The sequence below is a fragment of the Heterostelium album genome (genome assembly GCF_000004825.1).
Source record: "Heterostelium album PN500 unplaced genomic scaffold PPL_scaffold6, whole genome shotgun sequence".
Lineage (NCBI taxonomy): Eukaryota > Evosea > Eumycetozoa > Acytosteliales > Acytosteliaceae > Heterostelium > Heterostelium album.
Genome location: NW_008805068.1, coordinates 1,491,129 through 1,518,819, shown reverse-complemented (window position 1 = coordinate 1,518,819; position 27,691 = coordinate 1,491,129). Strand labels below are relative to the sequence as shown.

Below are 27,691 nucleotides of genomic sequence, written 5' to 3'. Positions count from 1 at the left end.
CTCACTATTCGCTTTTTTTTGTCTAGTCTAGTTTTTCATTATTTTTTATTTTATTTTTATTTTAGTTTTAATATATATATATATAGATATAGATATAAACAATGTCTACATCAACAACTTCAACTGGTGTTGTAAATGCATCAGATATTTTAGAGAACAGTAGATATAGCTCTGGTCATCTTGTAGATAAAGACGATACTTTGAAATACGATCTAAAGAATTTAACCGCATATGATTATTCATCTATAAATAAAGTAGAGTTCAAGTATGTTAGTTATAATAAGAGATTAAAAAAAAGAAGGAAAAGAATGAATGAGAAGAATCTATATATATTAACAATCAAATCATTTACATAATGTTATTATAAAAAAACAGAGAAAACGAAGAAGAATATTTAAAGAATTTGTCAAGAGATAATGTACAGTTGTTAGTTACCAAGCTTTTCAGTCTGCCAATTAAAGCAATCGAAGAAGGTGCATTGGCATTGTTACCAAATGACTTTGCTTCACTCACACCAACTCCAAGAGAGAAAGAGGTATGCATATAAGAATTTACAAAGAAAATTAAACATAAAGCTGAGCGAAACTAACTCTTTTTTTATTATTTATATCATTTAATTAGTTACCATCTGCTAAATCACATACAAGATGGGAGGCATTTGCTGCTTTGAAGGGTATCAAGAAGAAAGGAAAGAAGGCAAGAATGGAATGGGACGAACACTATCAAGAGTATCGTCAATCCTATGGTGCCAATCGTGCTAACAAACATGAAGATTATATTATGGAAGCTAAAGAATCTGATAGTATGTAAAAAAAACGAAAAAAAAAAAAACAAATAGTGATAGATAAATAAGATGTTTGTTTAACTAACGAAAATAATAATGATATCTATATGAAATTATAATTATTACAGAGGTAGGAGAAGATCCATTTAGTAAGGCAGAGGAAGAAAAGAGAGAAAAAGTAAATAAGCAAAAGAAGAGAGAAAACAGAAACTTGGAAGAGTCATCGATGCGTAGCAATGCCGGTATTGGAAAGGTAAAGGATTTCGGCAAGGACAACAGATCACAGCTAAAGTCAGATATTGGTAACACATTCAATGTCGCCAAGGTTAGTACTGCCAGTATGGGTAAATTCGATAGATTGATGAAGGACGAAGCCGTCAAACCACAACGTAACGTCAAGAAGCAAAGAGGACTCGGTGATGACTCGAACATCGCCAACGAGAACAAATCCAACATGAAGGTATTGGATCGTATATTTAACAAGGAATCAAATATCAACGTCGACAAAGCCACCAACCAATTCATCGCCCAAGAACAAAAAGCAAATTACAACAAAAAGTTTGATCGTCCACAAAAGAGACAAAAGAAATAAATTGCTTACACCCCGCCGTCACAACAGCTACATTGATCAATGTTTAGCTGACACAATCGCAATATTTCATAAAATAAAATTATTTTATATTATTTAAAAAAAGAAAAAACTAATAATTTGTCTATAATTATACCATTTAATAATATATCGTTTTGATTAAGTTCTATGATATTCAGGTTCAACAATTTGTGGACAATAAAAAGAAAAACAATTTTACAATCAACTATCTATCTGACTTGTTAAAATGAGTGTGATTGATAGTTGTTGGATCAAACTGCGGTATATGGTATGATGTCATTATTGTAACGGACAAATCAACTGTGTGTTGGTAAATATAGATTGTTTTTATATTAAAACAAAATAATACCTTTATTTTTGTTTTTTTAAATCGAGGAATAACAAGTTAATTACCTTATTCTTTAAACCAAAAAAAAAAATCTATTTTTTTAATCAAAAAATAAAATGTGTTTGAAAATGGGTCATTTTGATTTCAAATAAAATTGATGTTGTTCATTTTTTTAAACTTTTTTCTCCATACTAGTTATTTTTTAATGGCACTACTCCACCTCCCGCAATAAACTACTAGTATCGTTGTTTTGTTTTTCAAACAATATTTAATATTCTCATAAACTTATTTGAGTACAATGGGTAGTTTTATTGAATTCCTTAGAAAATTTTATTTTACAACGGTGTTAACATAATTAATAAAATTATAATATATCAATCAATTTTTTATTTGTAATTTTTACAGTCATCTTCTAAACCCATCAGCCAGCAAACAACTCAAATCAACCAATCAATCAAATAAAAGAAATAATAAGAGAGTCACCAACTTCATTGTCTCAATCGATTTAAGAGTTGTATGGAAAATTTAATATTAATATCCAGACGAATTTCTTTATGTTTTAGAAGTTTCTGAATAGCTATTATTGGCATGATTTGAAGATAGTATTGGTACTTGTAACCAACTGGAGAAGACTACCAACACTTGACTTTTATAAATATTCAATAACATCAAAAATTAATAACAGTAATAATAATAGGTCAACAATTGTAATATTTTATTAATTCGTGTATACTTAACAAGTCAGTAAGTCTTTCATCAAAAGCTCAAATTTCAAACAAAAAGTGTTTGCAAAAAAAAAAACAAAAAACAAAACTAAAACCCATCCATTTTAGCAATCTTCTATTTATAATAAATTTGGGACCTCAATACTGTGTTTATGCAATTTTTGGATTGAAATTTGATTTTTGATATTTTTCATTTGTTTTAGGTAAGTGATTTATTACTCTTAAAATTCATGGTAGAACCTTTGATTGACAATGTAATATATTGTTTAGTTTATGTATTTTTTTTCAATAGGTGTTTTTTGCATTGTTTATTTATTCCAATAATAATTATTACTCATTATTGTTAACTAAATGGATGTCAATCAATTAAATAGTAAATTAACAACCACAACTACAACCACAAATAATAATAATAATAATAATTTTAAAACCAATAATAGTAATAATAATAACTTGGGACAATCAACAGATTCTTTGGATTCAATTTTATCTAGTCCGGGAGGAAGCTCAAGCACTCAACAGTCCACTTCTCCAGATTTACTGGAGAAAGATCAAACCAATGTCTTTGTGAAATATCTTCCCAATGAATATGGAGACTATGAACTTTTTACTTTATTTTCCCCTTTTGGCAAAGTAATGAGCGCCAAAGTAATGGTGGATGCCAAGGGAAATTCCTATGGATATGGATTTGTCCGATTCAGTTCACCCTCAGAATCGAAAAAAGCCATCGACAATATGGATGGCTTCCAATTGATGCACAAGAAGCTTCTTTGTCGCCTTTCCAATCTATATTCCAACTGTAATAATAAGTACCCTTCAAATAATTTATTTTTAAAACCACTTCCAGCTACACTTTCTGATGGTAAGTTTTAGCCTTAAAAATAATAATTCTGAAGATTATAATTTATTAAATATTAATTTAATTCAATATAATAATTTTAAGATCAATTAAAAGAATTATTTTCACCATTCGGTGAAATATTGGAATGTAAAGTAATGATTGACCAAAATGGAAATAGTAAGTTGGCCGGATTTGTAAGATTTTGTAATGAAGCCGATGCAACCAAAGCAATGCAGGCAATGAACGGTACTAAAATGAAGGATTCCCCAGCACCTTTAGTTGGTAAGTACTATAAAATAATAAAATAAATTAAAGTTTATAAACTAATTTTTATTCAAGTAAAATATGCCGACAATGAACATCAAAAATCATTAAGAAAACAAAGAAAATACTCTCATTTTATAAATCCACATCCAGTAGTAAGATATCACAATATTAAAAAATAATAAGTATTTATAATCTAATTTTACAAAAATATAGAATCCATATTATAATTATGTAGACCATTATTTATATTTCCAAGTTCCCCAGTACTATAGTTTTCAAGATCCGAATGCACCTCCGATACCAGTAAGTTAACAATAATAAAAAAACTAATTATATTTTGTTATTAATATTTTTGTTAAAAAATAATAATATTAAATTAAAGATTTATCCTGGCCAACCAAATATTTATAATACATATTATGGTACAATTCCTCAATACTATCATGCTCCATCATCTCCAGAGTCTCATTTAATAGGATCACCGACTTCTACAACATCAACAGCTCCAATGAACCAAGGACACCACCCAGCACCACTCCCCAATCCCTCATCGCCTTTATTTATTAACCAACCGTCTTCTCCTCGCTCTCCACCCACCGTTGGATTGAATACCAGTATGAATCAATACACTATTCCAGCACCGAATTCTCCAACATCCAACTCTAAAAAGTCCAAACAACCACATCATCACCAGCAACAGCAACAACAACAACATCATCACAATAAAGAAAGTAGTATAGCAGCATCTGCCTCGAATGCCTCACCACCATACTCTCCTCCGATAACATCGACATCATCATCATCCAGTTCGACTTTAAACACCCCAATCTCTAATACTCCTAAGCGTAATACAACATCACCAACTCACCATAATCAAACACCTCATAATACACATAATCAATCAAGTTCATCATCAACCTCATATAAGAACTTAAATACATCCAATACTAATGTATCTCCTCCACCTTTGATAAATAACTCAAACTCAACTTCAACCACCACAACTCAGTCAAATGTTAATAACAATAGTAATGATACAAATCTATTTGTATTTCACCTTCCAGGATTTGTAGACGATAGCTATTTATATAAATTGTTCTCAAGATTCGGTCCACTTCAGAGTGTGCGTGTAATTACTGATAAGGACACTGGCGAGAACAAAGGATACGGTTTTGTAAAATTTCAAAACAAAGATGATGCCATCACCTCATTAAATGAAATGAACGGATTACAAGTTGGTCAAAAGTAAGTTAATCAAATTACTTATTATTTATTCTTAAAGCTAACAAGGTTACTACTACTATTATAGGTATCTAAAAGTAAAACTAAAGGATAAGTCAACACCACCGATGCCTCTATTATCAACACCATCCACAACAACAACAACGACGACAACTACAACGACCAACACAAGGCAACAACATCATAATAATAATCATAATCATAATCATAACCATCAACAACATAATGTAACATCTAATGAAAAACGACAACTACATCATCACTAACTAACAATGTATTACAATAAAAATAAAAAAAAAGTTATGATAATAATTAAAATTTATTATCAATTTATTTATTAATCAATAAAACTTATCTAAAGTTTATAAGTTGAGTTTTGCAAAAGTGTTGATTTGTTTTGAACATTATATATTAAAACTAGATATATTTTATTTGTTTTCTACTTTTTTTTATTTATATGATTTAAATCCACTTTTTGTACTATTAACAGTTTCTCTTTTTATCTTTTTATTTTGATACAATAGGTTTATGATTGTGATTGATTTGATATTATTAAAATTACAATTTTAAAAAGATTACAAAGAAACTTTTTTATGTTTTTGTTGAAAAATGTTGATCTTATTCTTATTGTTGTATGTAGGTGGGGGAGGAGTTGAAAAGAGATATACTTTTTTGAGGATGATGATGATTTATATAACAAAAATTCTGAAGAGTAACAATTGGGGCGCTCTTTGTGATAATATAATAGGTATCTCTATCTAATGTGTAAGTAACTGACTGATTGGGATGATCTCTTTTTGTTGTTGTTGTTGTTTGTTTGTTGTTGTTGTTTGTTGTAGTAACCTAATGAAATAACCGAGTGTCTATATACAGTTTCAAAATAAAAAAAAAAGAAGTAGATGGCAGCAGCCGCTTTATAAAACAGAGCATCCGCTTCCTTTGAGTGGCTTTGTCCATTCGTTTTCACCTTGCCATCCTGGAACAAATGGATCAGCAGTCTTTAAACAAAAGTCTTGCAAACTGTTTTGTAAAGCAACAAAATATAATATTAAAAATATGTTAGTATTATATAAACACACAATAATAATAATAATAAAATAAAATGATATTGTTATATAACATACGTATTACAGGCTTCTGATACTCTAAGAATTTGAGAAGATCTCTCGAGTTGTGACTTCAAACCTTCATTTTCCTTGAGAACTTTCTTCAATTGTGATTCAGACATTATTTATAAGTTTTAAGAGTTTATTTATAAAAAATATATATTATCTTTTTTGTTTTTAGTTTTTTGTTTTTTATGTGTTTTGTGTACAGGTTTATTTTTGATTAATTGATAAAAGATGGTATTTTTTTTAGAGAGTTATTGAAAAAAAAAAATTAAATTCAAAAAAATTAACGTAAAAAAAAAGTGGGTTTAGAAAAAAAAAAAAAAAACAATTTTTTTCATTTTTCAAAAAAAATTAAATTTTTATTTTTGATCAATCTTGACAAAATAACAAAGTGATCTGGAACTTCTTTTGCCCCAACTATATTCAATCGATGATTCAGATCTGAACTTTTTTCGACTTGATTAATTAATAATACACAAATCATTTTACTTCTTTTTTTTTTTTTTTTCATATGAACACAAATAAATATTTAATTATGTGTTTAATAGACTTTGAAACCAATTAACGATTGACAAATTTATTTTTAAATTTGTTTTTAGCTGAATTCATCGATCTAACCTTATATTTTACAACAACACAAAAATATAATATATTTATATCATAAGAATGTGAAAGTAAACTAAAGAGAGGAATTAATACGACCAATTTTATTATTATTATCTTGATTTTTTAAATAAAATCAAAAACAATCTTTTTTTTATTTTTATTTTTTATTTTTCTTGAAATCCTACGTCGGCAGATCACTTTCTCTTTTAAATAAAATATCATTACTTCTCTTTCTTTTATCTTTATACAATTAGAACTATAGAAATAGAAACAAAATGAAATCAATTATTATTATTATATCTTCTTTTTTTATTATAGGATTGTTTGCTCAAACACAACTGATCACTTTTACACCTTTCTATAATAGTCTAAATTGTAATAATGCAATCAATGGTGTTGTATGTAATCTTACTCTTCTCTTTTTTTTTTTAGTAATAATTAATTAATTGTTTTTATCAAAATAATAGGGATTCGGAAGTAAACAATTCCAATGTTCATTAAATTTCACAGATAGTATTTCATTTATGGTTTACAATATCTATAATACTCAAGAGTATAATTTGACATATCATGGTGATGTCTATTGTGATGACTATCTGCACTACGAGATGTATACAATGGATGAGTGTACATACTCTGACTATTCTGGCTCCTCTTACTTGCTTGGTGAGGCATACCAATGGAGTGATGTCAAAGTTCCTGCCAACTCGATTCTCTACCAAACATTGGACAATATCTGTGAGAACGTTCAGTCTTATTGGTATGCAACCAATGGAACCACTATTCAAGACAAACACGCTCCATGGGGATCCACTCAATACTACTGCCAACAAGGTAAGGCATACTCCAGATACTGCTCTCCAAATGGTCCTTGCATTACCAACCAAATGATGTTGGATGATTGTTCAAGTTCAAGTCCATTCAAAATTATTTGCACATAAAAAATTACTTTTGTTTTTTTCTACCAAGATAAATAAAAACTTATCAGAATAAATATTTTTTTAAACATATGTAATTATTACTAAGAAAGTAAGCAACTATTGGTTAGATATATTGACAAACTCATTCATTACCATATTTATATTTTTCTTTCAACAATCAAATAGTTCAGATTTATATGGATTGTATAATTGATTGATTGAATTTTCTCCCACCTCCACTAACTCTTTGTATTTTTATTTTTCCCAACAAACACACACAATCTATGTTGCACTGATGACAAATATATTTTATAAAAGAAATAATTAATTTGAAAGAGGAATGTGTTTTGTTTTTTTATTATTATTATTGTTGTTGTTGTTATGAATCAGCAATCAACCAGTAATAAACCCAAATTTGATTTTAATTTAAATCTAAATATCAATAATAATAAATACTATTTCTTTTTGTTATAGTAATAAAGCTATTGTTAGAAATGTATTAAGTAATAATAATTAACAACATTATTATATATAATCATAGATTTTTATTTATTTTATTTAATTCTTTAATAAATTATTTATATATCATCAATATCTTAATCACGAGATTCTTAAAATTAGAAATGTATTATAAAAATAGAGGTAAATAACATATTCTGATTAAAAATAGATAATATATTTTTAACAAACTTTTTTTTGCCAAAAATAATCTAGTTGTTTTTTTACTTTTTATATTATTTATACAATGTATAGTATCATTGAAAATATCGAAAGAAGGTGATCATTTATTTTCATTGGTGGCTGATAGTGTATATCACAGCGTTAATCATTCTGGAACTACTAGTTATTATTCCTTAGATGGTACTTGTCACCAATTCAAAAATGATTTAGATGTCGACAGTGTAGCTAGAATGCTCGTTTCGAAGAGTGTACTCTCCAATACCCTTATAGTATCTTTTAAAGGTACTGATAAGTTAAAAGATGTAATCATAGATATGAAAATAAGTATGTTGTTATGTTTTTTTGTAAACTGAATATTTTCATTTTAATAATAATTTCATTCATTCACCAAACTGATTTATTTATTATTCTATTTTTAGTACATGTTAAATGTCCTTTTTCAAATGAAAAAATAAATTGTGGACAGATTCATGAGGGTTTTGCAACTGCTTATTATAGTATAAGAAGTACGCTGGAGAGTTACATTCGGAATTTGGATCAGGAATATGATTTGTATATGACTGGTCATTCGCTAGGTGGTTCGATTGCTCTGGTTGCTTTGGTCGATATGTTGTCGAGGGAACCAAACACATTTCCAAAGATAAGATCATTGAATGTCATTACATTTGGACAGCCACCTATTGGCGATGCGACAGCTGCACAATTCCTAAAGGATAATAGCAATAGATATACCTATAGGAGATATCAGAATATCGATGGTAACGATGTCGATCCTTTGACAATCATTCCATTCTCCACTCACGCAAACGACGCAATCAAACTTCAATGCAATAGAAGTTGTCCAATTACCAGTTTCGGTTTGCACTCTCTCGATTTGTATATGGAGTCGTTGAATCAGATGAAATACTCAATCTGTAGAACGAACTGCCATTTCCAAGATAAAAAGTCAGGCATCTATAGATATCGAGAGTTTAGATGTACCGCAAGTAAAAACAGTGAGATGATCGTTGACATCAAAGGTACCGATACCTACTCATTATGTCTAATGAGTTCAATGAAGTTCTACGATTACAGTTATAAATCCGATAGTTCCTGTAACGTAAAGAACGACAAGAGTCATCAACCTCTAATAGATAGAATGAAAACATCCTATCAACAAAACTACTCTATTGCGCAACCCGATGACTTTGTAGTGGTACTAGAGAATCATAACAAGGTACTACCTACAACGTTTTCCTATAATATAACACTACAACAAAAAATCGATCCACCCTCAGCACCACGATCATTGTATATCAATAAAGTAGAGCAGCTACCACATCGTGATAAAATCAATATTAAACACTACACATGGATGGTCAATTGGAAAGCACCTGAATTCACTGGTCGCGGTAGTAATTCCACAACATTAGATTACTACCTCTATCTTAGTCCACCCGGTGAGAATTGGAAACACTTTAAATTCACAGAACCTCTTACATCTCTGTTTTTAAACTATACAATCAAAGATATTCCTAATAACAATTACACTGTTGTTGTGATTGCTGATAACTCATTGGAATCACATCCATCCAATATATTTTACATTACAACATAGTTAAACTATAAGGTGTAGAGAATAAAATATTAATATTATAATAATTATAATATATTTTGTTTTATTTATTATATGAATGTATTAGTTGATTTGTACAAATAAAAATGATTGATTATAGATATTGCTATATGTATATATATATATATATATTTTTTTTTAGGATCTTGGTGGTGGACTAAAAGCAGATGATCTTGGAACTGATGAGGAAAGGTTCTTACTCTTGGTTCTGTCTGGACAACGTGTGGTAGTCGGTTGCAATATTTTGGTACGCGAGTTTGATCTGGTTGTTGTTGGTGTGTCTATGAATGTGGTAGTTGTGGTTGGTGGATAGTGTACAAGTGAAGGTGATGACATTATGTTGTTGGTGGGTTGAATTGGTGAATTTATATTGATATTGTTGTTATTGTTGTTGATGATGTTCTTGTTTGATTTTTTGTTTTGAACACGTGCTGTTCTACAGTTATCACCGAACAACATGAGTAATGGGTCGGGTGCAGTGCAACGAACACGCTCCAACATTTCCACCTTGCCTTGAATGTTCTTTGTCTGAAGAATTACTTGTTGTATTTCCTTGTCAATTTCCTCTTCAATCTCGTGTAGGTCGATATTCATCAGCTGATTGAGGTACTGTGATGAAAGTACTGGTTGTTTCGACGAGTATTTCATATGGTTAACTGGTGACGTCGGTCCATTGCCATTATTATTATTATTGGCATTATTTAAAATGGATCCAAATGTCATTGGGTCAACTGATTTTCTTCTAGAGTAGTTTTGGTGTGACAATGGTGATGTTGTTGATGTTGTAGTGGTTGTAGTGGTTGTTGTTACATGTGGATACATTTGTTGTTGCTGTTGTTGTTTAAGATATTCATTGTACTCTGCTTTAGTGATAGGACGTGGTGAAGAATGTGGTCTTGGACTTCTCGATCCATCATTTGGAGACAATACTTTTGGACTTTTAATAGCAACCGGTGATAGGTATTGTTGTTGTTGCATTTGTAATTGTTGTAAATGTTGTTGTTGTTGTTGATCCATCTAATAATAAAAAGTTAATAATCTTTGTTTATATCATATAGTATTGGTTGGTTATTTTAATTATAACTTACATCATTCATGAGATTTGATGTTGAAGGTTGTTTCTTTAGGAGTTGTAACTTTACTAATGTGTTGGTGTCTGATTTCGATCGGTTATGCTTTGATTTGATGGTGGGTGGCGTTGAGATGGGTGGAGTGATCAGTGTGGATGACGATGAGAGTGGAGATGGCTCTAAGACATTTGGTGGTGATGAGTGTGAGTTGTTCTTTAGTGTCTCATTGATCATCTTTTGTTGTTTCTTTAGCTCTCTCTCACGCATCAGCAATGCATCTTTCTTCTCCTTGATGATCTGATTCAGTGTTTCCAGTGACTCACCTTCAAGTGGTGGTTCCCAAGACACTGTTCGTCTATGATGGTCATTGGCTGCCAGCATATTTACACCTCCAACATTATTGTTATTATTGATACTGTTATTATTATTGTTATTGCCTGTACTTCTAGGTGAGAGTGTAGGTGATGTTGTGACTAGATCCTTGGGAGTGGTAGAGTTGAGCAATCCTTGTAGATGCTGTAATTGTTGTTCCACGCTTAGTTTGCTACCTGTTTTCTTGACTCTTGTATGAGTGGATGGTGACCATGTACCGTAGGAACCGGCACCACTACCAAGTCCATTACTACTGTTGCTTCGTGAGATCACAGAAGGCGAGAGTAATGGTCTTGATCCACTTACATTTGGTGGTGATGAGTGTATTGGATATAAGATAGGTGGTTGTTGACTGTAATGACTATATTGTTGTTGTTGTTGTTGAAGTTGTTGTAGTTGTTGAGGTGATGAATAGATTTGTTGTTGAAGCTGTTGATGTTGTTGTTGTTGTTGCTGAGAAGATCTAAACAAAGGACCATGTGAATTCGATCGTTTATGTGTTCTCTTTTGTGTATTCGATGAAGATGGTGACACCTGAAGAGTATTCATCATCGATGTTGGCGATGTTGATCTTCTTATATAATCAATATGTAGTTGTGGCGGTGTCTGTTGTTGTTGTTGTTGTTGTTGTTGAAGATGTTGTTGCTGTTGTTGATACAATACATCTTCTTCAATAGGTGGTTGTATGATTCTAGAGTAACTTGGTGAATGATATTGTTGTACATAGTGTATTGTACTATTGTTGTTACTATTTGGTGTTGTAGGTGTGGTAGGTGTAACAGGATATTTCTTTGAATATATATTTGATTCTAAATTATCATTATTATTATTATCATTATCATCTAATTGATCTTTATTCATTGTTTTTAATATTTTATTATTATTATATAAATACAATTAAATCTAAATGTCTGTTTTGTGTGTCAGTGTGATATATGAATTAATTTTGATTTCTGTCACAACTCTTTTTTTTTTTTTTTTTATTTGTTTGTGTTTTTTAATTAATTAATTTAATTTTTTTTTTTTTATGATTATTTTTAAATTATTTGTTTTTAGTTTGTGTTTTACAAAAAAAGAAAAGAGTTTGCGAAGGTTATTTATAAATAATCCTTTGTTTTTTTTGTTTTTTATTTTTATTTTTGCAATTTTTATTTGATTATTGGGAAATTGATATATACGATTTTTTTATTTTATTTGAAATTAGACTTTAATTTGATTGATTCGCAGCGTCTTTCCAGATGAGATTAGATCTCTTTCGTGATCGTTGATGAAAATATCAAAATCTCACCATTTTTTTTTTTTAGGTTTTGGGCTTTTAAAAAATTTCTAATTTATTTTTATTTAATTATGTTATATTTATTCATATTAGATAAAAAAAAAAGTTTGTAAATTACAGTATTATTATTATTATGTTTAATCATTAATAATAAATTATTATTATTTTATAAATTCTTTACTGTTGATTCAGTGGTTGTGCTGCTTGCGTCATCCGATGACCATTTAAGTAATGATAACATAGAGGTACTTCTGGACCAAAACGATGGCGATGCTCTTGATGGAGTGGAAGGTCTCGATCTTGGTGTGTTTTGATGTTGATGGTGTGATCTATCATTGACGTTGACATCGATCGAATCCTCTTCGTCATTCAGTAGATTTCGGTTGGATTTGAAACTGAGAGAGTACTCTGAGAGTCGTTTGATGAATTTGGGAATGGCTCTTCTTGGTGTCGATGGACGACTGTGTGAGTGTGACGATGGTGGTGGTGTCTGGTGGTGTTGGAATGTCGATGATGCTTCATCGGGATAGCCGTTGACGCCGGCGTGATTGTCGGAAGGACGTCCAATCTGGGCGAGCGTCAGTTGTTCCACGAGTTTCTCGAGTTCCTTGACTTTGGCATCACGATCGAATATTCCCTTCTCCATCAAACGCATCTGGTCGAGTAGTGCACGCATTCTCTTACGGTCGACGACGTTCTCACTGTCGATGTTTAGGTATTGTTCGTCTTGATTTGGCTCCCACTGGAGTTGCAGAAGCAGGTCCTCTCTCTCGGACAACAGGTTTCTCTGGAATTGCAGCTGTTTCTCACGGTCGACAAGTCTGTCCTTACACTTTTTATATTTGTATCGTTGGTGGTAGTACTCGTTGCGTATTTCAATTACGGATTCTATCAGTTCCTCTTTGGTGAGCGATTGGATTTCATTGATGTCATCGACATCATGAGTTGTTGGCTTTTGGTCTTCCTCTTCATTTGTAGGAGTAGTTTGATTTTCATTGGTTTGGACCGATTCCAACAATTGAGTATTGTCAGCATCACCTCCTCCAATATTATTTTCATTTGCAAGTTCCAGACTTTTTTTAATATTCTGGTCATTAATAAAATTATTGTTTACTAAATCCATAGTTTCCACAGTTTCCATTTTTATTATAATAATTGTTATATTAGCAACTAATAAAAAATAATAAAACAAAGATTTGTTTGATTGATTATTGATCAAATAGTAATTGTTGCTAATATATATTAAACAAATTGGGTTTTATTAAGCTTTGGTTTAATTAAAAATATATATAAAAAATAATTAAATTATAATTATTTGTTTTTAATTATTTCATTTTTATTAGATTTATTTATATATTAAAAATTTTTAATTGAATTTAATATAAATTTAATACGTATTTGTGTTTCCACCTCCTTTATATTGAATTGTTACATTGCCTCACTTACAACAATTTAAAGTTAAAATTATTTATATATACAATTCTCTAGTGGTAGACAAAAAAAAAAAACAAATTTATATTTCTTAACCGACGGAATGAATTGTCAAAGAGATTCAAAATATTAGATCATTTCTGATTTGTGGTAATTTTGTTGTTGCTGTTGTAAATATTGTAATATTTCTGTTATTGTTGTTTGTTTTGTGTATCTTTTAGATGTTTGACTGTTTGATTGTTTGATTGATTGAAATAGCGAATGAGTGAATGAATGAAAGAATAAATCATTTATATGTATTAATCATGTATGATGCTCGAATATTGTTGATAACCACAAAATTAGATAAGTGATAAAACACAATGTGTGTGTTTTTTTGTGTGATCGTACAATCACTAAAAATTCTAAATCAATTTTTAATTAATTTTTTAAAAAAAACTTAATGTTTTTTCATTATTAATAGTTTTTTATAATTTTTTTTTTAGATATTGTTTTAAAAAACATATGTTTTTTATAATATCTAAAACTTCGAAAAGGCAACAAAAATTTTCTTTTTTTGATATTTTATGTCGGGCCTTTTTGAAAAAAAAGTCACGAAAAAAAAATCAAATGATTTACTGATGTTTTCGTAATTGTAGGGGTTTTTTTTGTTGTTTTCATGATCTTGTTGGGCACTATGGTTTTTTTTCTATTTTGAAATCCGAAACACTTCACATTCAATATATTTAAAGGTAATCTATGCCCCACTTGTGTTGGTGTGAGGAAGTGCCATGCACAATTCAACAAAAAAATGAGAACATCATCTATTTTTCATCAATATTCCTTTTTTAGTTTTCATGTCTTTTGGACACCCCCTTTAGCCATTTCTTGAGTAATCTAAAACAAAAAAAGAGGAATGAAAAAAATGTTGTTTTTTTCTAATCTTTTAACAATTCGATCTGCTTAAAGCTATGATTTTACAATAAGGAGGTTTTGACAATGATGGATTTTTTTTTTTGTTGTACGATTATTAAGTCAGAAAAAAACACTCTTTTTTTAACATGGAATAAAGGAATCTGGTAAAAAAAAAATTAAATATTGTAACAATTGAAAAGGTGATTGAAATATTTAGAAGGTTGTATCGGATATCAAAATATTGAACCTGATTCAGATTACCGTTCCATTTGCATTTTACAATTGTTCATTTTTTATTGTTTATTTTCATCAAAATTTTTTTTTTCTGTATTTGTTATAAACATGTATTATTATAAATCTATTTATTTATTATTGTTTTTTGTATTTTTAAATTCGATAAATGGTAATGGATCATTTCCTATTTTTTCAGACATTGGATTACCAGTTTTTTTTTTTGAATTTAATTATTAATTTTTTTATTTATCATTAAATTTAGCTACTATTCCTATACAGATAAATAATGGGGGTGGAGGATCATATGCCCAAAATTCAAATGGTTGTTCAGTACAATTGGAATTCTGGTTTAATGATACACTAGGAACTGAAACTCGACAAATTCAATCAAATATCCAAACTTCTCAAATTGTATCCTTAAATTTCAACAACAATGGAAACAGTTACCTAGCTGTCACTTTTGCTTTCCCTCTGAACACCGTCTCGTCTTTGGAATTAAATATTTCAAATACTAACCTCCCATTGGTATTTGATTCACTGAAACCAATTTCATATGAATGTTTATGTAAGTTAAATGATCGTATTTAAAATTTAAAGATTTAATATTAATATTAATAATAATGTTATTTTTTCTTTTTTCAGCTGTACCAATCCCAAACAGTATTACTTTGGGTACAAACAAAATTTTAAGAGATCCCTTTACCTATGCAACTGGATATCTCAATGTCAAATTATTACACAAGTACCCACCTCAACCCTATACATGTGCCACCAACAATACACTTTACACTTGTATATTTAAACAGGCATCGACTGGAGATTACAGTTATGATTATTTCACTATTGCTATTACATTCAGTTTGTCAACTTCTGCCACCAACTATGAAAATCCATTGGCCATCACAATCACCAATATAATTGGAAACAAAACAACTATTACAGCAATTCCTTTTGTACCTGGAAATAGTAAATACCTTTTTTTTATTTTAACTAGATATAAGAAAATATTAATCTTTTTATTTAGCTGATTCTTCAAGTTCCATAACGACTTACCCTTCAGATTATGGTGAAATAAGTTGCTCTTCTTATAATGCAGAGAATCAAGGATGTCCTATTTTCTATACTATTCAAGTCACAAACTATGCATCAGCCTATACTCAATTTTTACCAAATAGTGCAATAGTGAATAGCAAACCACTTATAAGACCAGTCACCCATAGCGGAAAAATTATGACTTATGCAGCTCCCGCTTATATTCCATCGGGTTCTACCAACAAATTTGCTATTTTTGATGGTGATGGATATGCATCGCAAAGTGCTGGAAGATATTTTTCTGTTTCAAGTAATATTATTTATTTTCAGTAAATTTGAAAAACATTTAATTAATACAAACAATTTATCTATTTATTAGCAAGTAGCTATGTAAAGTTCACTACTGGTGCCCTTACCATTGTCAACAATCCAAAAACAATGCTATGGAATTTCAAAGGTACTATGAAGTTAAACATCATAAACAATTACTTCCCTGGTTTCAGATTTTTGGAACCCAACAATATTCTTTATACTCTCCCATATCCATTCGGTCTCACATCATCTCTAAAGGGTACTACTGTTTCCTACTCAGTATCCAAAGGTATCTCTGCTCTACAAAGTGTTGGTGTTAGTTTGAATGCTACATTTATTTTGACTTACCAACAAACACTTACCTCAACTCCAACTGGTAGTAACCTGGGTATGTATCTAATAACCAAAAAAAAAAAACATATTATTAACTTTTGATATTATAATATCAGATAACTCTGCACCACAATTAATAGGAATCGAATATGTCCCATTAAATTCCAACTCTTTGATTGTTCGTGTAAAGGCTTCCGATAACTTGAGTGGTGTATACCGAATTTTGATTGGAGATGCCAGTAATCAAATTGATCTCAGACAATATGATATTGTCTACGGTACTAAATTGAATGGTGTATTTGAAAAAGTCTATACTTATGAACAATTGAGTGTTTTGGGTGATAATGTAACACTTATTGACGAAGCAAGAAACTCTCAGACCTACCCAAGAGCCACCACAGTCCTTTCAACAAACTCATATCCATTAGTACCACAGAAATGTATGTCTAGAACTATCTAAAGATTTGAAAACAATATTAATATTTATTATAATTTGATGATTTATAGTCAGTGTATACCCAGATCAAATCACTTACTTTGAATTCACACCAAACAATATCGATACAAGCTTACAATTCACAACAGGTACTCTCCAATTCAATGTTAGCAATGCCGACCCATCTTTTGTACCGGTTTTACATTTATTCCCAAACAGTTTTGATCCAGATTTCAAAAATAGATACACCTTCAATGGAACCTACAGTACTACTCAACAAATGTACGTAATCAACTTTAAATTACCAATGAAGATGGTTCCAACCTCTGTTGAATATACTCTTTCAATGAGTCCATTCTCATGGAATCCAAGATTACTCTATTCTTATATCGGTGGAAATGCATTACTTAATGTAACATCAAGTAGTAAGTATATTTAAAAAAAAAAAAAAGAAAAAAATTTATATTTTTGGCGCATTTATCTCAAAAACCAAAACTAACATTTAAATATTATTTTAATATTTTTTAGAATCTGACGAACATGGTCCTTATGCAACATCATTTATAAAAGTTAAATCATCATATTCATTCGGATTGAATGTAGTACCAGTTATTTCATGGAGTGCCAAAATCACAACACTTGCAAATTCATTCAGCTATGGTATCCTAAGAGTATTGAGTGACATTGATCCAAAGACCTACGACATCTATTTCGATCAGACCAATTGGTCAACTACTGCTAGTGTTTATCAGATATCACTTACTCTAGAGCCAAACTGTGCAAGTCAAACATTTACTATTTATGACCTTATCCTTGTAGATGCAAACGGTTACAGAACTGAAAATGAAAACAGAGGACTCATTGACTCTCTCATTAGAAGTAACTTTTACTCAAATGGTGCTGATATTGATGTACAATGTTCATGTATGTAATTGCTTATCTATTTATTAATAACTCATTCATTGAATTAACTTTTTTTATTTCTAAAAATTATTTAATTTTTAGATCCATCATCTGATAGTGTATCACCAGTTTTAAGTTCATTCGATTTCAATCCAAAAGATATCGATGTTGGATCTGTGAATAGATCAGTGTATTTCGAATTCCAAGTCACTGATATTAACTCTGGTCCTTCCAAGACTCATATACCAGTGTTATATCTAACCAGTTTGTTTGATGAAATTCTTAGTTTCCCTGTCAAAGTTAAATCGATCAATTCAACAGTTGCCACCTACAATCTCAATGTTACACTGCCGTATGGATTTGGTGTAGGTGGTACATTGGTATCGGTCTACGGTATCAGCGATGTCCAATTGAACTTTATTGGATTCAGTGGTAACGAGCTTTCCGGTGCAGGTCTTCCATATTTCATCAACACAACACTCACTCAGACCTCACCAATCCTGGAATCCGCCACCAATGTATCAGTACTAGGTGGTCCACTCACTGTATACGGAAGAAGATTCGGTGCATTACTCTCTGAATTCGAAGCATTCATTCACTACTATGACTCCAATCCATTCGTCCCAATCAGACCAACACTCTTCTCTGGTACTGTGTTGGCATTCAACACAAGCGCAATGCCAAAAGGTGCAATTCTCAAAGTTGCAGTCAGAGGAGTTGAGTCCAATTTGTTATACATCAATTCAAATGGTATGTAAAATACAACTAACTCCTCAACAAATTATTTATTGAAACTAATTAAATCTTTTTTTATTTTATTTAAAAAACAAAAGAACCATATGTACCACCACCCATTGTCGATCCAGATTGTAGCCAAGTTAACAATTGTTCAGGTAAAGGAAATTGTACTGCAGACAACATTTGTAACTGTAATCCAGGATGGGGATCCATTGATTGTTCTAAACGTAAGCTTATTCTTTTTTTTTCAATTAATTTAAAAAGTTCTTTCTAACATTTCAAGTTTAATTCAATTATCTATTACTATATACTTATAGAAACTGTACCAAGTGAACCACCTGTAATCAATCCAAATGATCCAACCACTATTATTGTTGGTGGAAAGATCTCGGTAGTGAAAATCAGAGAGCTCACCGATATTGGAGGTCTCGTGAAGGAGTACAATCTCACAAAACAATGGGACTATGAGAACCTGACAAAGGACGAATACACACTGGCAAGCCAATATACAACAACACTACCCGATACCAACACCAATGTAACTGTTACTGTCCAGTGGTTCACTCAACCAACAAACGTCACATTCGCTGGAAAGACTATTACCATGGGATCATACACCTTGAAATACTCAATCTATCTCTCACCGTATGCATTTGATTCACACCTTAATCATCTGCAAGTCCTGATGTCAGCAGAGATGGAAACCACCGAAAGTACATCGTGCTCCGCCAAGCAATCCGGTGGTGTTGGTGATGCCGAAGTCAGTTGGATCAAACTACAACTCAATGGTAAAACACTCTACATGAGATTCCTCACACTGGCCGACAGTGATGGAAGACCCACTCAGATCACCAATAGTATCGTAGACGGATCACCTAACAAGACTGACAATGCACAGAAGTCAGATGCTATCATCGGTATCAATGTGCCATACTATGATATCTACACTCTTATCGATCCAGATTTTAGCATGTTGATCGACACTCAAAACGAAGATTCCACCTGCTCCAAGAAATCAAGCGGACTATCAAAGAATGCTCTCATCGCCATCATTGTTTGTGCTGCCGCATTTGGTGTTGCCCTTATGGCTATGGTTGCCTACTCCATACGTAGACACTTCCAAAGAAAACAATTGAATCAAAACTACATCGTTCAACTAGATTGGCATCTATAAACAATAACTAAAAATCAAAACTTTCATATATATATATAATAAAAAAAGATATATACATATATTTATACAAAATTACCTTTATATATATACATGTTTTATTTTTTTTTTATCGATTGATTGATAATTATTGTGAAGGTGTTAATGGTTTATGTTTCATCATTTCAATAACGGTATCATCGTCGGTTTGATCAAAGAATGAGTAGAAACAACCAACTGCATTGAAAGGGTGAGGAGTTGCCAAGCAAATCACTTGATTGATTGATTCTTTGAGTTCCGATATGGTGTCTTGAGGACCCACTGGCACGGCGACTATGATCTCCTTCGGGTGGTGAACCTTGAGTGATTCGATTGCAGCTTTCACTGTCGATCCCGTTGCAATTCCATCGTCGACCAACAGGATTGTTTTATCTTTGAAATCGACAGGTGGTCTTTCACCACGATACACACGAAGACGTCGTTTCGACTCGGCACGTTGCTTCTCCATCTCTGACTCCAAGTACTTGGTGGACACACCGAGATGTTCGATGGCTTCACGATCAAAGTAGGCTTTACCATCCTCTGCAATCGCACCGATAGCATACTCCTTATTGAAGGGTGCACCTATCTTACGAGGAACCACAATATCGAGTGGCAACGACAGATCATTTGCAATCTCAAAAGCAACAGGTACACCACCTCTAGGCAGACCAACCACAACAGTATTACTAACACCTTTGAAGTTCAATAGTTTGTCTCTCAACTTTTGACCTGCATCTTTTCTATCTTTAAACATTTTATTATTATAATTATTTTGAAATATTTATCTATCTTTACTTTAATTAATTAATTAATTTAGACATTATGAAAATCATTATTGATATTAAGCTAAATTATTCAATATTAAGCTAAATTAATTATTAATAACATTTTTTTTATTTTTTTTTTATTCCTAAATAGAGCTTTAAAAATAACAGGTCATGTTCTTATTATTACAACTAAGATTAATATTATTATTATTAATATTGATATTTTTTAATGATTTTTAAATTGCAAAAGATTTTCTTTTTTTAGCTCTAAAAATTGCGAACAGTATCTGCCCAATAACAGGACCTTAAAAAAAAACACAACAACATTCATGGTGGAGAAAAAACAAATTCAATTTCAAAAAAATTCAAAATTTCTACCTGGTCAACCCATCTATTTTCAAGAAGATGGTTTTGTTAATTTTTTTGCAACACCCCATCTTTTAAAACAAATAAATTGGATTGTATTTAAAAAACAGCTCAATCCATTTTATTATTTTGAAACACAAACACACACACACACACACACACATACACATAAACATAAACACATACAATATTCTCACTCACAGCTCACAACTACTAAATAATAATTATTTATTTATTATTATTTTGGTGGTGTTGATATTACTAGCAAACAGGAATAGAAGAATTTTTATATAAAAAAAAAACAAAAATAACACACCACCCACACTAGTACTACAATATAATTAGCAATTTATTGGTACTCACAGTGTCTATTTGTTATCTATTTGTTAGTGTTTTCATTTCGTATCAACAGTTGGTCAATATAGTATTAATAATAGAATAGGATTTCAATTGAATTGAATTGAATTGAGTTGAAATCAAAGTAAAAAAGACAGTCTCTCTTTCTATTCTATTCTTTTCTTCCATTCCAAAACTAGGACAACAACAACAACACCAAGCAAACAAACCAACCTCAAACCAACCTAAATAATATTGAAAAGATAATATTAATAACAGACAAATTAAGAACTGAATCATCACAATCTAGATCTATTTGTAAATTTAATATTATCTTACAATAGTCCATTTTATAATAATATTATTGTTTTTTTTAGTTGTTTGCTATAATATTATATTATCTATCTATTTATCATAATATACAAATTATTATATTTATATAAATCATCATTCATCATTCATCATCCTATTATTTAAAGAGTAAACAACAACAGTCAAGTCTGCTTTGCTTTTTACTTTTTCTACTTTTAAATAAATATTTTTAATCATCATCATAGTAATAATAGAATAAAAGTATAGTTTTAAGTTAGTTATAGTAGTAGTAGTTAGTAACAGTAAATCATAATAGATCTACAAAACAACAACAACAACAGCAATAAATAATCATGGAAGTTGACTATAGAAATGATTTCATTGTTCACCTCGACGAGGTCGACGATATACAATTCAAGAGAAAAGGACCAAAGATGATAAAGAACTATATCTTGGGTGAGGTACTCGGTGAAGGTGCATATGGCAAGGTAAAGGATGGCATGGACACATTCACACAGAAACGAGTTGCCGTAAAGATATTGAAGCGTGCACGCTTGAAGAAGATCCCTGGTGGTGAGGCATCGGTTCTCAAAGAGATCAACATCACCAGAAAACTACATAACAAGCACATCATCAAGTTGATAGACCACTTTACTATCGAAGAGAAGGGCAAGCTCTATATCATATACGAATATGTTGGTGGTGGAACTCTACAGAATCTACTAGAGTCTTCACCAAACTCTAAACTTCCTCCCATTCAAGCACAAAACATCTTTAATCAACTCATCGAAGCAATAGAATATATACATTCACAAAAAATTTTACATAGAGGTATGTTATTAAATATTTAAATTGCAATGATCATGAAACTAATAAACTAATTTGGTATTACCTACTATTATTTACTTTATCTAGATATTAAACCAGATAATATATTATTTACAAATGACAGTCTGCTAAAGTTGACAGATTTCGGTGTTTCAGAGGATAGCTCGCTACTTGATGATTTCGAATGTTTATCAAGAAGCTATGGTTCACCTGCTTTCCAACCACCTGAATTAACATCATTTCAAAGATCATTTTCACCTTTTAAAATCGACATTTGGGCTATGGGAGTCACTTTGTAAGTTACAATCAAATTCAAACCGATCTTTAAAAGTAATAAGATGATTAATTAAATTAAATTTTTATTTAGATATTTAATGACAATAGGTAGATTCCCATTCTCTGGTACAAATATGTATATGTTATTTGAGAATATATCAAGATGTAATATAGAATTCCCAGCTGATATCGATAGAGATTTGTGTGATTTGATCAAAGGTATTCTTCAAATCGACCACAATCAAAGATTTACTATCAATCAAATTAAGAATCATAAGTATGTACCATCATCATCATCATACTTGTTTGTTAATAATTTATTAATACAACGTTTTTTTTTCATTTTAGATGGTGTAAAAAAGAATTAGAATATGAACCATTCATTCCAGTCTCTGCGGAATCTAAATTCGATCCACTGGAGATTGCTTATGGTAATGATGAAGATGAACTGATCTTTGGATACGAGAACGATGTTTACCCACAGACACACCATATTCTCGCAGAGTCAATACATATTCCAAATATTCCACCACCAACTATCAGTTTGTACTCTGAGGATCTTCAAACTGACAGCGATCCCGATGATAATGCAGAGATTTCTCAACACGATTTATATGATGCTTCCAAAAATCAAAATTCTATAGAATCACCAAACATCAACATCAACATCAACAACAACAATAATAATAATAATAATAATAATAATAATAATAATAACAACAACTCGAGTAACAATGTAAATAATTTCAATGAAGTCCAAGAATCTGCAAATAATGAAATAATTGATAGTTCAAACACAACACCAGCCAACAACTCCCCACAACCACCACTAAGAAACTCAAGTAATAGAAGACCAAAAATCACTTTTGAGTCACCTCATAATAAGAGTAAATGTACATTACAATAAATTCATGAATATTCTTTATAGGCAGGCGTTCATTAAAAAAGTTATTTAATTATTTAATTATTAAAAAATCAACACTCATACTTTGAGAATACATTAGTCATTTATTTTTTTAGAAAATTTATTTATAAAGTATCAATTGATAAAACATTGAGATGGATCAAACTCAATTTTCAACATGTTTTAATCGTGAATTGTCTTTGTAGAGAATATTTTGTGAAATAGATTGTGCCAACTAGGAATAAACAAATTGATACTATACTTAATTAAATTAAAGTTAGCATACTATATTAAAATAATAAATTTCAGAGGGCTATATTTATTGGTTATTGTTTTTTAAAAAAAAATTAAATTAAAAAGATATTTTTTTTTTCTTTTTTATAAAAATTATCCTTGTACTACCATTTCTGATAGTCAAGGTGTAGAGCTTGATATTACCCTACAGTTCGTGTTTATTTATTGTTGGAGCAGTTCAGCCACAGTCCGGTTGAGATGGCAATCATTTTTGAGTAAAAAATTTAAAAAATATCATCCCTTACTCTAAAATGATTCAATTTTTTACAAAGACCTATCTTAGAATATATTTCTTACTTTCTATAACAAATAAATGTATATATGTCTGATGATTTGATACCTCTGTCCTATTTCTCATATTCTTTATATTTTTTACAAGATCAATTCGCTTGCAATTGAAATCTTTTCTATTTTCTGTTCTATTTTTCAAATTCTTTTTTGTGATTAAGAGGTATCTTGATTGATTATGAAAATTTAATAACTAATCAGAGCACAGAACCAGCAACTATATTTCCCAATTTTGTAAAGTAGTATTACTATGAGTAGTACAGCTTTAACCAAAGGAAAGCAGAATAAACTTAACTCGATATTAATATATATATATATATATATTTTTTTTCCAAAAAAAGCTTTGTTGACTCAGTTATTAAATTAATAAGTTGAGTAGTATTATGATAGAATAGATCTAACAGTATAAATTTGCTGTGGGGGTGGCACATAGTTGGAAAGATTTAGATTCCAATCAAATTTAAATTTACGCGTTATTATAAAGATAAATGTTATTATCTATATACATTAAAGATCAAATAAAGTTTAAAGCTTAAATCTTTACAATATTATTTAACTTGTTTTTAATGTATTTATTTATGCTTATTATTTGAATATTATTCGTATTTGAAAATATAAATGGTTATTCAAAATAAACATTATATTTCTTTTTTTGAACAATATATTAGATTAATGTATTTTCCAATTTTATTCCTATATTGGATAGAAGCTGTGGCACAATGAAATATAAACCATTATCTAGATATATTCATCCTGATATAGATAAATTGAAAACTCCAATAGAATAGAAAAAATATGAAATCAGATTCTGAAAATCACAAAACAAGTAAAATTGATCTACTAATAAAAAATATATATCATTAAAATTTGTAAGAAAGATAGTAAATTACATCCAAAGCCTAAAAGTGTGGTGAATTGAAGATTTAAAAAATTCTAATCTTGTTAAAGCTGAAATAAAGTAAAATTTGAATATCTTTTTGAGTATTGCGTAGCATATGCTTTGACCTTGGATATGTGCAGGAACTGAGATTGGAGAACCAAAGAGTGACCAATCTGGATGGTTAGTTGACCTTCTGTACGGCGAACACGGGGTACCTATATGGATCATCATAAACCGCATGCGGACTTGTGTTTTTTAAATGACCAGTAAGGGATTCGAACCCTTGACCTGAAGCTAACTCTTTTTTGGAGACTTATGCGCTACCACTGCGCCAACCGGCCTTTGAATTTTTTAGAAAACCATTCAAAAATTTTAAAAAAAGTAGTCTTTTAGTTTAAATAGAAATTTTATTTGATTGACAAAACATTGTTCAAATATTAATACCATGGATTTTACAATCCTCTTTCACAAATAAAAGCACTATTCAAATATTTTATTATTATTTTAAATAGGATCAATATTTGTTTAAATTTTAATATAGATAATTAGTTTGTCAACAATGAAACTAATCGTTTTTCGAAGACAAGCTCTAAGAAGATGTTCAGATTGTGATGTGAAATTATCAAAATCTCAAAAGAATTTCTATCATTCTTAATATATTAATAATAATAGTATTTTTAGAGAAATATAGAAAATAGATCTACCAACTCTGTTTCTTTTATGAATTCTTTGTATTGTAATGAAAAGAACGAGCTTTCTCAAAAAAGAAAAAAGGAAATTGGGATTTGGACAGAAAGATATTTGATGCATCTTTGGCAAGTCAAAATTCTCGATGCCCAATCACCAATGTTCATTTTTCAACACTTTCTATATCAAATTTCCAAACAAGTACTGATAGAACTGGTGACAGTGAAACATTTCACCAATCTAATATTAGATTCATTCCAAAAGAATTGAATTCTAAAACTAAATGGTATCGAGGATTGTTAGAAGAGTTGGAATTCTTAGCTGCGAATTTAACAGATATGAGTTATAATGATTTGGATAAATATTACCAAGAGTCAGATATTGAATCAAGTTTAAGAAAATTAATTCATTCAGCTGGTGGTAGTAATGAATATAGAAACAAAATAGTGTCAATTTGATATAGACAATACTTTAGAATTTATAGTACAGTTGCGGAGATTTCAAAAATGTCAACAAAATCAACTAAAGAAAATCATCATTTCCAGATGAGATTGGGGTGACTGAATACATTCATTGGATACACTGTCGAGAATACAGTAATAATCTGCTACTGTTTTAAATCTTGTAAAGTTTCTCGATTGTGTGATGGTTTCAATCCAGAGGTTGATGGTGATGCCAATTGGAGTCGTATAAAGTATAAATATGTACTCTATAACAATTCACTTTTTGGTTCGAATATCAACCAAGTTGAGAATGTCGTGGTTTGAGTTGACTTTGATTGAGAGGAAGTGATTCAAGACCCATTCTTTTCCAGAGGCAAAGCCTCCTTCTTCCCAGCTGAGAGAAGCTCTTTCGATTCGGATCCGGTGTATTTGGTGTCAGTGTCGAGATTGCTGTTTGTGAGTGAGGTGTTGTTTTGTGACGTGAAGCTGTCAATGCTGAAGTGGATGCCAAGGTTTCTTTCTAGTCTGGTGGAGATTGGGTATGTGAAGGTGTTTGTTTTGGAATTTGACAATTACGATACTCATTTGGTTTGGCTTATTTTAGAAGACGTTTTGCGGAATATGTCGAGAATGGTTTTTGAGTAGGAGTAGTAGCTCGAATAAAAATTTTATTTCCAAAAGCATAAATTTCAATGGCCGGTTGGCGCAGTGGTAGCGCATAAGTCTCCAAAAAAGAGTTAGCTTCAGGTCAAGGGTTCGAATCCCTTACTGGTCATTTAAAAAATAAAAATCCGCATGCGGTTAACCCATAGCTCGACCAAGATAGTGACAAACGATGTCAGCAAACCTATCAGCCTATGCTACGTAACAGCTATTCCGGCTGTACTCTCACACCTTCCCCATCAACCACAAGCGCACTGGTCATGTCTGTGAGTTCTGTGGTGAACTCTGCAACCCACACGAGCACTTCTTCTTCAAAATGCAGGAATGTGGTTTCACAACAGTTCCTTTCCTAAATACCGTCAAAAGAGCAGTCACCCATTACACCAAATTAATCGATGCCAATTACCACAAGCTTAACTTCACAATCGCTAATTCTATCTCCCAAGGAGTCTCTGTCGATTGCTCTGCAATAACACGTAAATTTAAATCTGATTGGAATCTAAATCCTTCCAACTACGTGCCACCACTTTATACTGTTGTTCATCAACACTCTTCTACTGTTAGATCTATTCTATCTTAATACTACTCAACTTATTGATTATAAACAATAATAATAATAATAATAGTAATAATAATAATAATAATATTTTATTGGCTATTTCTCACGGCCTGTGTGAGAATGTATATATAATA

General features: G+C 30.6%; 12 protein-coding genes and 2 non-coding genes across 14 annotated transcripts; 9 read left to right on the top strand and 5 right to left on the bottom strand.

Moving 5' to 3' along the window:
- Positions 1–101: 101 nt before the first annotated feature.
- Positions 102–1,376, top strand: rrs1 (ribosome biogenesis regulatory protein; the record flags this gene model as incomplete). The annotated part of the gene is made up of 4 exons (XM_020578011.1): positions 102–265; positions 376–535; positions 622–802; positions 913–1,376. The coding sequence occupies 4 exons, from the start codon at positions 102–104 to the stop codon at positions 1,374–1,376; spliced, it is 969 nt and encodes a 322-aa protein (XP_020432459.1).
- A 1,422-nt stretch (positions 1,377–2,798) lies between these two features.
- On the top strand, positions 2,799–5,063 carry PPL_07171 (RNA recognition motif-containing protein RRM; the record flags this gene model as incomplete). Its single annotated transcript, XM_020578010.1, has 6 exons — positions 2,799–3,309; positions 3,391–3,570; positions 3,628–3,707; positions 3,769–3,858; positions 3,938–4,800; positions 4,865–5,063. 6 exons carry the CDS (start codon positions 2,799–2,801, stop codon positions 5,061–5,063), a joined length of 1,923 nt encoding a protein of 640 aa, XP_020432458.1.
- Positions 5,064–5,711: 648 nt separating this feature from the next.
- On the bottom strand, positions 5,712–6,025 carry gpgA (G-protein subunit gamma; the record flags this gene model as incomplete). Its single annotated transcript, XM_020578009.1, has 2 exons — positions 5,712–5,817; positions 5,922–6,025. The coding sequence occupies 2 exons, from the start codon at positions 6,023–6,025 to the stop codon at positions 5,712–5,714; spliced, it is 210 nt and encodes a 69-aa protein (XP_020432457.1).
- Positions 6,026–6,140: 115 nt separating this feature from the next.
- PPL_07169 (DUF3430 domain-containing protein) lies at positions 6,141–7,456 on the top strand (the record flags this gene model as incomplete). Its single annotated transcript, XM_020578008.1, has 3 exons — positions 6,141–6,159; positions 6,834–6,913; positions 6,983–7,456. The coding sequence occupies 3 exons, from the start codon at positions 6,141–6,143 to the stop codon at positions 7,454–7,456; spliced, it is 573 nt and encodes a 190-aa protein (XP_020432456.1).
- A 602-nt stretch (positions 7,457–8,058) lies between these two features.
- Positions 8,059–9,713, top strand: PPL_07168 (uncharacterized protein; the record flags this gene model as incomplete). Its single annotated transcript, XM_020578007.1, has 4 exons — positions 8,059–8,077; positions 8,189–8,440; positions 8,536–8,992; positions 9,092–9,713. The coding sequence occupies 4 exons, from the start codon at positions 8,059–8,061 to the stop codon at positions 9,711–9,713; spliced, it is 1,350 nt and encodes a 449-aa protein (XP_020432455.1).
- A 156-nt stretch (positions 9,714–9,869) lies between these two features.
- On the bottom strand, positions 9,870–12,034 carry PPL_07167 (uncharacterized protein; the record flags this gene model as incomplete). The annotated part of the gene is made up of 2 exons (XM_020578006.1): positions 9,870–10,748; positions 10,820–12,034. The coding sequence occupies 2 exons, from the start codon at positions 12,032–12,034 to the stop codon at positions 9,870–9,872; spliced, it is 2,094 nt and encodes a 697-aa protein (XP_020432454.1).
- Positions 12,035–12,615: 581 nt separating this feature from the next.
- PPL_07166 (uncharacterized protein) lies at positions 12,616–13,590 on the bottom strand (the record flags this gene model as incomplete). The annotated part of the gene is made up of 2 exons (XM_020578005.1): positions 12,616–13,191; positions 13,333–13,590. 2 exons carry the CDS (start codon positions 13,588–13,590, stop codon positions 12,616–12,618), a joined length of 834 nt encoding a protein of 277 aa, XP_020432453.1.
- Positions 13,591–14,242: 652 nt separating this feature from the next.
- On the top strand, positions 14,243–19,936 carry PPL_07165 (uncharacterized protein; the record flags this gene model as incomplete). The annotated part of the gene is made up of 11 exons (XM_020578004.1): positions 14,243–14,246; positions 15,271–15,573; positions 15,651–15,974; positions 16,033–16,350; positions 16,420–16,740; positions 16,802–17,125; positions 17,193–17,546; positions 17,650–18,045; positions 18,127–18,774; positions 18,858–18,989; positions 19,080–19,936. 11 exons carry the CDS (start codon positions 14,243–14,245, stop codon positions 19,934–19,936), a joined length of 3,981 nt encoding a protein of 1,326 aa, XP_020432452.1.
- Positions 19,937–20,060: 124 nt separating this feature from the next.
- Positions 20,061–20,708, bottom strand: PPL_07164 (phosphoribosyltransferase; the record flags this gene model as incomplete). The annotated part of the gene is made up of 1 exon (XM_020578003.1): positions 20,061–20,708. One exon carries the CDS (start codon positions 20,706–20,708, stop codon positions 20,061–20,063), a length of 648 nt encoding a protein of 215 aa, XP_020432451.1.
- Positions 20,709–22,088: 1,380 nt separating this feature from the next.
- lkb1 (putative protein serine/threonine kinase) lies at positions 22,089–23,968 on the top strand (the record flags this gene model as incomplete). The annotated part of the gene is made up of 6 exons (XM_020578002.1): positions 22,089–22,218; positions 22,399–22,566; positions 22,651–22,858; positions 22,931–23,116; positions 23,188–23,726; positions 23,877–23,968. The coding sequence occupies 6 exons, from the start codon at positions 22,089–22,091 to the stop codon at positions 23,966–23,968; spliced, it is 1,323 nt and encodes a 440-aa protein (XP_020432450.1).
- A 1,152-nt stretch (positions 23,969–25,120) lies between these two features.
- PPL_07161 (uncharacterized protein) lies at positions 25,121–26,659 on the top strand (the record flags this gene model as incomplete). The annotated part of the gene is made up of 3 exons (XM_020578001.1): positions 25,121–25,151; positions 25,953–26,315; positions 26,523–26,659. 3 exons carry the CDS (start codon positions 25,121–25,123, stop codon positions 26,657–26,659), a joined length of 531 nt encoding a protein of 176 aa, XP_020432449.1.
- On the bottom strand, positions 25,466–25,546 carry PPL_07162. The gene is given in 2 exon segments: positions 25,466–25,502; positions 25,510–25,546. It is a non-coding gene; the product is annotated as a tRNA-Trp (tRNA).
- Positions 26,660–27,029: 370 nt separating the features above from the next.
- PPL_07160 lies at positions 27,030–27,110 on the top strand. Its single transcript is given in 2 exon segments — positions 27,030–27,066; positions 27,074–27,110. It is a non-coding gene; the product is annotated as a tRNA-Trp (tRNA).
- A 204-nt stretch (positions 27,111–27,314) lies between these two features.
- Positions 27,315–27,578, top strand: PPL_07159 (uncharacterized protein; the record flags this gene model as incomplete). Its single annotated transcript, XM_020578000.1, has 1 exon — positions 27,315–27,578. The coding sequence occupies one exon, from the start codon at positions 27,315–27,317 to the stop codon at positions 27,576–27,578; it is 264 nt and encodes an 87-aa protein (XP_020432448.1).
- Between the last annotated feature and the right edge of the window lie 113 nt (positions 27,579–27,691).